We start from the raw sequence: 9,003 nt of genomic DNA, 5'->3' as shown, positions 1-9,003 counted from the left end.
GGGAAAGATATTGTTTTAAACTATTTTAAAATATTTTTTGTTTGAAAATATATTAAAATAAAATTATTTTTAAAATATTTTTGACATCATCAAAACAATAAAAAAACACTAAAAAAATAATTCAAAACAAAAAAAATCAAATTTTAACTAAAAAAGTAAAGCGGTTAGACCTCAATTCCAAACCACCAATTAAATAAATGAAGGAACATTAGTGCAATACTACAATAGTTTAATTTCATTAAATGATTAAAGAGCAGATAATTAAGGGTTTCTGATATATATTTAACAATAAACAAAATAAGATTTTGTAATCTAGTGGTCATACTGTTTACCATTAATTAATTGATTGATTTTTATGATTAGTTTACTCGTTAAATCATTTTCCCCGAGCAGTGAAGAAATAATTTTCACATGGAGGCTTCCTTTACATTTCAATAATAAAACCAATATTATTTTTATGGTATCAAAATCTTTTTATGGCTAGAAAAATTGGGCTCATGTGTTTTGGATTTAGATGTATGTAAATATTAAATAAGCTTATAATAAACATTTTTTTTATGACACTCAATTGTAACTACCGGATATTTACAATATAGAAAAAGTGATAAACATAAAAAAAATTGTAAAAAAAAATGCTACATAAACAGTTTAAATATATTTTCTTAAAAGCAAATCAAAATCGTATAAATTGATCCAATAATATGTACACACACATGCTAGCTAACAAATATAATAATTATATATTAATTAACATGGGTTCTAAGGGTAAAAAAAAGAAAAGAGAATGCGTAAAGCGTTGGTTGATGAAAGTAACAGCACTGATGAAATTTATTGCTCCTATTTAACGCAAGGGTAGGACAAGCACTGCTCTCCCACACATCCTGCCTATAAATTGTGGTAGTTGAGCACCATTAGAGACATCTCCAAGCACATCTCTTGCAAGAAACCAACATACGATAGAAACCATGAAGTTCTTAGCACGCTTCGGCTCATGTTCCTTCTCAACCACGGCAATAGCAGCAGCTCCTGAGGTGGAGGATGTGGATGTGGTGGAGGAGGCAGCAGCAGCTACCACCGTGATTAATGGTGATGTTACACTGCTAGCGCCGGGAAGTGGAAGGAGAAGCAAATCAAGAGGACGTGGATCTTGGCGTCCGGCTCTTTCGGCTATTTCGGAAGACAGGAGGAACTCATTTAGACGGAGAAAACCAGCTGAGACTACTGGGAAGAAAGCAGTCAAAGCACTGGCTAGCAAAGTGATGAAAAAACCAGAGGCTCAAAATCTTACTGCGCAGATGTCATTTTCCGGGTTTTCTCCGACACCGTTTATGTTTTGATCAAGTTTTTAATTAGTTTCGTGTTGTAGTTATGTTGGGAAAAGTTGCATCATCCATGGATTATTGTATATTATTGAAGAGGCAACATGGTTAGAAGTTCTAGCACGCTGGAAGTTTCTTTTTTTTTTAACAAAAAAAACTCTAGCACAGCATAGTATTAAACCCGGCCTGATCCAACAAATAACCTGAAAAACTCAAGCTTAGAGCTTGACCCAAACAAAGTTTGTTACCTCATCACCTGCAACCAGAGCCTTTTCTCGAGCAGGTTTTCGTAAAAGAGGTGCATAATCCATGCCCAGTATGTGGTTGAGCAATATCAGGATCAGATTCACCCATTTTTCCCTCTTGATATCCGGAAAATGTTTAAAGGTCTTGGATGTGTAGTTACACAAGGGAGAAAAGGAAAAGGAAGCAGTGAAATAAAAATAAATTGAAGAGAAAACTAAAACTTGGTTGCAATTTAATCATATGCTAATATAGGCAGTTAAAATTGTCACTCAACAATTGATAATATTACAGGGGCGTTGTGCTCCAGGTATATAGTCTGTCAAGCTCTCACTTGAAAGCCCTACAAATGAAAACAATGCCTGATGCCAAGAAACCAGACCGGGCGACTGATTCAGTGCCCCAATTGTTTATAACCAACCCAGAAACCACAATCTAATCTGTCATTCAGTAACCGTTTATCCAATGTCGTGTGGTTGGCTCTGTGGTTGGTGCTGGGTGATGCTCACGGGTGTCTGTCAGTCGTGAAAAGGGCTGATCATTACCTGCAGGCGCGCCTCTTTGAGAAGAAGGTATATTCTGACTCTTTGGATCAGAGGCTGACTTTGAGAAAGCCTGAGCTAGCTCCAAGGCAGATGATACTTTACCAGGGCGGTTTCCTGCGGTGTCAGATGAAGTTGTTTTTAGTTCTTCATTAGGTTTGCGCCAGGTTTCAGGTTCAGGTCGCTGCTCTTTGGCATCCTTGCTGCTTTTCCATTTATCATTCCTCCAGTTCTTCCTTTCCATGTCAGTTTTCTCATGGTCCGTCTGTTGATCTTTCCTCTCAGAATCCCTCCCGTTCCTTCTGCTGGTAGCCCCACGGCTGTCATTTTTCTGACTCTGATGGGCGGTTGGAGCCACATGTTCTGATGGGAGTTCATTCTTGGGAGAATTCACCCTTCATGCACAAGAATTCAACCATCATTATCAATTACTTATCTTTAGATCTATTTTCAGTCACGCCTACATATGCAGATATTAATAGACATCACGAGTAAGAGATAATGGATTAAAATGCACAAGGAATGGTGCAATTACATGGAATGAAAGACATGCTGGAGAGAACTAGACATGAAATCAGTTCATGAAACTCAATAAATGACACCGGATAATCAATAATTGGAAGTGGAAATGCATCCAACATAAAAGAAAAGCAAGTTTGACCAAGCAAAATAGCAATGTCTCTGAAATTGTGGAGAGAATGACTACCTGTTGGGCGAATGATTCATGTCAAGGTTATTAATTGCTATGTCATCTACACCTCGTTCCTTGAGAACCTGAGAGAAATATGCAAGGTTATTCGTGAACTTGATACAAATTACTGAACAAAACCATCTAAAAGGGTAAAATACATGGGGCTAATTTAGAGAACCAAGCTGATAATGAAGATGAATAAAAATCTAAAAGCTCATGTCAAAAAGATAAATGAAAATAATGGGAGAGGGGGAGCATCAGTGGGGATATCAAAAACATAAAAATTGAAAAAGAATGGTATAAGTGCATAAAAATATTCATGAAAAACAAATATTCATAACTATGAAATAATCGTATGATAAGTAACAGAATACATACCAATTCCCGTGGACGAGCACCGCCAAACAATGAACTCCTGCATCAGTCAAAGAAGACATCAGATTTATAATGATATTTGGCAGATAACTACCCAACACCTACCCAGCAAAAGGGCAGAGTTGGTGTATATTGCAATATGCGAAAGAAACATGGCAGAAAGTGCCTGATACATGCCGCTGAAGTGTACGTAGCAGCGTACAATCCCTAAAACAGTACGTACAGCTAACACAAAAGGCTGATTTGATGATGAAAGTTAAATTACTGATCAAACATAAGGCTGGCATCTCAGACCAGAACAGCTAGCACAGTTACAGAAATACAAGGCAACAGGCCTCTGTTTGCAGAAAGCATGGTTTAGTTATCTTTTCAATACAACTGAGGCAGCTATATAGATCCATGGGAGTCAAGAGGAAAAACACTTGAAGGCTGCCTACAGCTTTTGGGAGGTTGTAGTTAACTAACAAACGATCCACCAACCTGCAAATTCCAACCAATCCTCCAATCCCCTCACTTTAGTATGAAAATAACTTTTCACTAAGTAAAAATAAAATAAAATGAAGCTACTTAATAGATCCCTTTGTCTCTCAGAAAATAAAGCATGCATGTATTATCCCACCACACTAGGGGAGGCGTGACATATTTGGAGTGGTAAAACATAAACATAAATTACTGTTTCTGTCAGGATAAGGGTAGAAGCAGTCCATATTAAGTGCAATGCCAACCACAGCTATGCACCACTTCCTCCCTATGGCAGTGAGGACCAGGGCCACCGTGCTCCAAAAAGTTCCAAATACCCCTTTGGTTCAATACCCACAGACCCTCTCTCTACATTAATCAAACAACCTTTATCCCCTTTTCTTTGCCTTGCCCATTCTTGGAAAAAATCCTAGCTCTGCCACCGCTTCCTCAGGAACTTATAACTAGGTTACCAATAACAGTTGATCATTGAACAGAATCAACAGACTGAAAGCAGACACAACAATAACAAGCAAAGTTGACCACAGTTAAGGATGGCACTCCATTCAGGCAAGCTGGATAAGAGCAGCTAAGACCATAGCATAGGCTACTAGAGTTAGGGAGGATTAAAAATTCAGACAATCCACTCATGTTTTAACAAATTTAAAAAAAAAATAGAAAATTTTAACTACTAAAAGTGAATGAAGTTTTAGAGCCACATTTATCCTTTTGAGGTTTGACTGCAGATCAATAGTGAGTATCTCACCTGTTAATTCTATAAGGATAACTTAATTTCACATAAAAAAAGGAGGAATTAATCAGGCATCAACCAAAATTAGGCCACATCTTTAAAACAAATGTATTCACAAAGAGAAGGTAGACCAGCTACTAAAACTCACATAGGTGATCAATTTGGACATCAACTTCTGAGCAACGAAAAGAATATATATCAGCCATGAAAAGAAAAGGATAAGCAAAACAAGTTGAACAAATCGTTGTCAACAAGCTTCCAAGACATTTACTTATTAGACTAGCTATTTGACACAACAAGGGATGCTCGTGTACTGTGGAGACTGGAGCATGAAAATATTTTGTCATGGGAACAGACCAGGAAAAAATAAAGAAAAATACATGTATTAATTAGTACTATATGCTCAAAAAACTCATTTCAGTCTAAATATATTCCAAGTTCTCATCTTGAACTAAGACAAGGACCAACAGCCAGGCGCTAATCCTCTGCTAGGTGCAGTTACTTAGCAAAAGTCAGAAACTTGCTTCGATATTCGTTTGTTTTGAGAAAATACATTTTCCTTCAAACCAAGCATCATGCTATTTTCAGTAACGACAAAAGAATAAGAAAATTCCAAGGTAAAATATATGAAGAAATAAGAAACATGCATCTACATCTGATTAAAATGAAAAAAACAATGCCACAAACCTTTCTCTTTCAAGGCTTCCATCAGATTGTTCAACAGGTTGTGAGCGAGGCTTCAAATTCAATTTGGGACGTTCAAGTGGTCTCTCAGCTGGCTGACTACCACTCTTGGTATCCGCCAACCCTGGCTTTGAAGGATTTCCATTTCCATGCAATTCATGGGCAATTTCAATCTTCCCAGATACTACAGGTTGCTGGTACCCCTATATTAACAAATAAAAAAAATAGAGAGACCATCGTAATCAACAAACAATCAACTTGAAGAAAGCATTAAAACATCTCCTGAAAACCAATGTTATACCTGTCTGTAGTCATTTTCTGGTCTCTCTAAAGCTTTAGTTCTTGCAGGAACATTCAGCTTAGGTCGTTCTGATACTTCTGGGGGCATTACTGGTCGAGTTTGCGAGCTGACAATACCTCCACTATGAAACTCTTCTGAGTGCATTTGAGGTTGATCCCTCCTATGATTCGGCAATGTCCTCCCCCCACCCTGATTCCTATCTCCTGTGACCCTACCACTTTCAGCTTGACCTCCCCTTGAATTATCATAATCACTCCTCTCCCTACCCACATCCACACTATGACTTGCATTACTCTCATGCGAATAAATCAAATGTGGTAAGAGTTCACCAGGACTCTTTGACTGCCACAATCCTGAAGATACCTTTTCAAGCGCACTTGCTTGCGCAAACTTTGACACCGGATTCGACCCCGGCAACACAGATGAACCCCTCGAGGCATTAACACCCATCACATCCCTCCTCATCCCCCAAGCATTCGGAGGATTATTATTCACACCCTGACCATTACCACCACTTGTTATCGCTGAATTACCACCCCAACCACCCGAATTCTGCGAACTAACTACAACCGAACCCCCTCCCGGTCTCAACGGAGACAAACTCGCTCCCAATCTCATAGACTGTGGTACCGGACTTGTCACCGGTCTATCCGGCACCCTAGCAGACGAACCAGAAACATACTCTGGCTTCAACTCTTGAGGAACCAAAGCCGAAGCACGAACATTTTCATCACTAATAGTACGACGAGGAGCAGATGAACCATCCAACGGCTTACGCTCATCCTCATCAAAGTTTCTACCTATAGGCGCCGGGTGAGATAAAAACGAAGCTTTCTCATCAAAACCACGAGCAGCCCCTGACGACTTCGGCCGCAACAAATTATTTCCCCAATTTGCCGACGCATTTCGGTCCGAACCAGGCTTCATCATACTGACGAACCAAACAAACAAACAAATCTAATTAGCTTGAGAATTTACGATCTAAAATTTGAAAATTAATTAAGTGAAATACAAATAATTTAGATCAAAATCACAAACAAGCAAGCAAAAAATGAAAAAAGAAATGAAGATCGCGAGAGATTACACGCCGGGAGCTGAAGGTAGAGGGAGATCAGAAGGAATAGAGCCGCCATGAAAGTCCTTCAACGACATGGTCGACGCCGTTTTCTTCTTCGACATCTCTCACACTCGATCGATCGATCGATCAAACAATCAAAGCTTTAATTAGTTCCTCTGTCGATCCAAGTGATTCTTTTTTACAGAAAGAGGAGCCGGGAGGGGAAGGAACGGCGTCGCAAAAGGTGAGAGGGCAAAAGTTTTAGCGGTGTGATGAGATCGGTAGCTGGCTGGGGGAGATCTACTATTATCCTTTTTAAGATTTTTGCACGCTTGGTAAGTGAATTAATCTCTCGCCATCATTAACAAGATTTTGAAAGTAATTTATTCAACTTTAGACGTTAATAGCCTATTTAAAACTTGATTATAAATTATTATTATTTATATATATACATGTAAAAATTAATTTGAAAATTGCAACCGTACTCTCTCACACATGCACGTAAAGTTGCATCCACTGTTAGCTATTCTTTTATTCCTTTTTTTTAAAAAAAAACAGATGGGTTCATCGTGTCCCTACAACATCCACTGGGTCCACCATATTTTATCCAATCAAGCTTGAAATCCTAGATTTTTCTAATCAACCTACAAATCCAGGCCTCCTCTAATAAACAATGCTTTTTTGTAAAATTATTTAATATATTTTTAATTAAAAATGCCTTTAAAAATATCACCACCACATAGATGTTATTTAAAAGTACATTCAAAATTAAAATTTTAATTATATATATATATATATATATATAAAATCTAAAAATTATCAAAAAAACTCTACCCAAACCTTCCTGAATCAAGATGTAAAATCAACAACCTAACTATAATTCAAAATTAATTCCTGGATAATTCAAAACAAAACTAAATAAAAATTTAATTTTTTTATATTATTTTAACATGTTGATATTATAATAATTTTTAAAATAAAAATATTATTTTAATAAATTTGAAAATAAAAAAATATTTTTAAAAGCAATACCTATTATATTCTTAGATACTTTTTTAGTCACCTGCAATTCAGCCAATTTTTAATGAAAATCTGAATTTTTGTTTAAAATTATTTTTTTATTTAAATATGTTAAGATTAAATCTGATATTTTAAAAAATATAATTTTAATATAAAAAAAAAACAAGTATGCTGAAAAGGAAAAACTCATTTCATATTTTTATAAGCATATAAAAGGATTAGCCCGCAAAATTACAAAGAATTCGAGCACCTAAAATATAAGCCAGAGAAAAAGGTGAGCCATCCTTTCCTATCTCGAAGTCCACAACTCCCATGGATCATCATCATTCTCTGGCAATTCTCCTCGGCTTTTCTTCCTTTGGGCCACAATTTCGAGTTCGTGTTTGATAACTTGGTTTAAATTGTATTTTTTTAAGTTTTTTTTTGTTAATTTTTTTTTATATATTTTTAAATTTTTTAAATATATTAATATAAAAAATAATTTTTAAAAAATAATCGTTATTACAATTCTAATTACACTATAAAATAGATCAAGTGAAAGGGACTCAGGAAACATATATTTCTCCTCCAACCAAACTTGGAAGATGGGATAGCTCTTGTTAGAAAAAAAATTATTTTTATTTTAAATTATATTAAAATAATATATATTTTTATTTTTTAAAATTTATTTTTAATATTAATACCTCAAAATAATTTTAAAATATAAAAAATAATTTTAAATAAAAAAATTCAATTTATTTTTTCAAACAAGTCCAACCATATTATAAATAATATAATAATCTAGATAACATTTAATTATTAATTTAAAGTAAAAATAACCATGACGGATTATTTGATTTCTACGTAATCCCATTGGACAAAAAAATGTGGTACCTTTCAAGATCCGTATAAGGTTTTGTCATGGGCTGGGAGTACATGAAAGCCCAGCCCAGTACATGAATCCACTTTAAGCCTTCAACCCTCTGTGAAATTCCAAAACTTTGGGTAAAGTTATCGTATTTTAATCACAACAGCTTGCAGAAAGGAAATCCCTCCCTTCCACCTCTCTTGAAAGATTTCTCTTACACGGTGAGCGCCAAAACCTCTATTTTACCAAACTCTCCCTGCCCTGTCAAATTGACAAAAAAGCCCTCATTTTATTTCTTTTATTTCATTTTACATTCTCTTTCCTTGTATGTATAATTATTAAACATCGATATAAAATTCAAATTACCAAGATTAATTGATTTTTTTAAATTAAAACCATGTTATGTGAATGTATAGATCATGTTCGTTTTGTCACCACCAAATCATGAATTAGTATATGCTTCATCCATTATAAGTGACTTACCATTAAGAAAAGAGAAGGACAGATTTATACGAACTTCTATACTATTAAAGTTCCAGATAAATACCATTCTTTTTACCTTATTTTTTTATTAATATAATTACACATTAATTAATATTTTTTGAATTTAATTTATTTAAATCAAATCGAGAAAAATTAATCAATTAACCTAAAACCTATTTACAAAAGCTACAACTTTTATGATGCCGATATGATACTTACCTTCCCCGGCGA

At 35.4% G+C, this 9,003-nt stretch overlaps 1 protein-coding gene across 1 annotated transcript; it reads right to left on the bottom strand.

Moving 5' to 3' along the window:
- Window positions 1-1,686: 1,686 nt before the first annotated feature.
- On the bottom strand, window positions 1,687-6,799 carry LOC105110035 (uncharacterized). Its single transcript, XM_011004937.1, has 6 exons — window positions 6,450-6,799; window positions 5,366-6,296; window positions 5,068-5,267; window positions 3,174-3,210; window positions 2,811-2,878; window positions 1,687-2,499 (listed from the first exon to the last, which is right to left on the bottom strand). Exons 1-6 carry the CDS (start codon window positions 6,542-6,544, stop codon window positions 2,010-2,012), a joined length of 1,821 nt encoding a protein of 606 aa, XP_011003239.1. The 5' UTR covers window positions 6,545-6,799; the 3' UTR covers window positions 1,687-2,009.
- Between the last annotated feature and the right edge of the window lie 2,204 nt (window positions 6,800-9,003).

This window comes from Populus euphratica, unplaced genomic scaffold, assembly GCF_000495115.2.
Source record: "Populus euphratica unplaced genomic scaffold, PopEup_1.0 scaffold431.1, whole genome shotgun sequence".
NCBI classification, from domain to species: Eukaryota; Viridiplantae; Streptophyta; class Magnoliopsida; order Malpighiales; family Salicaceae; genus Populus; species Populus euphratica.
This window is presented reverse-complemented; position numbering and strand designations above follow the sequence as displayed.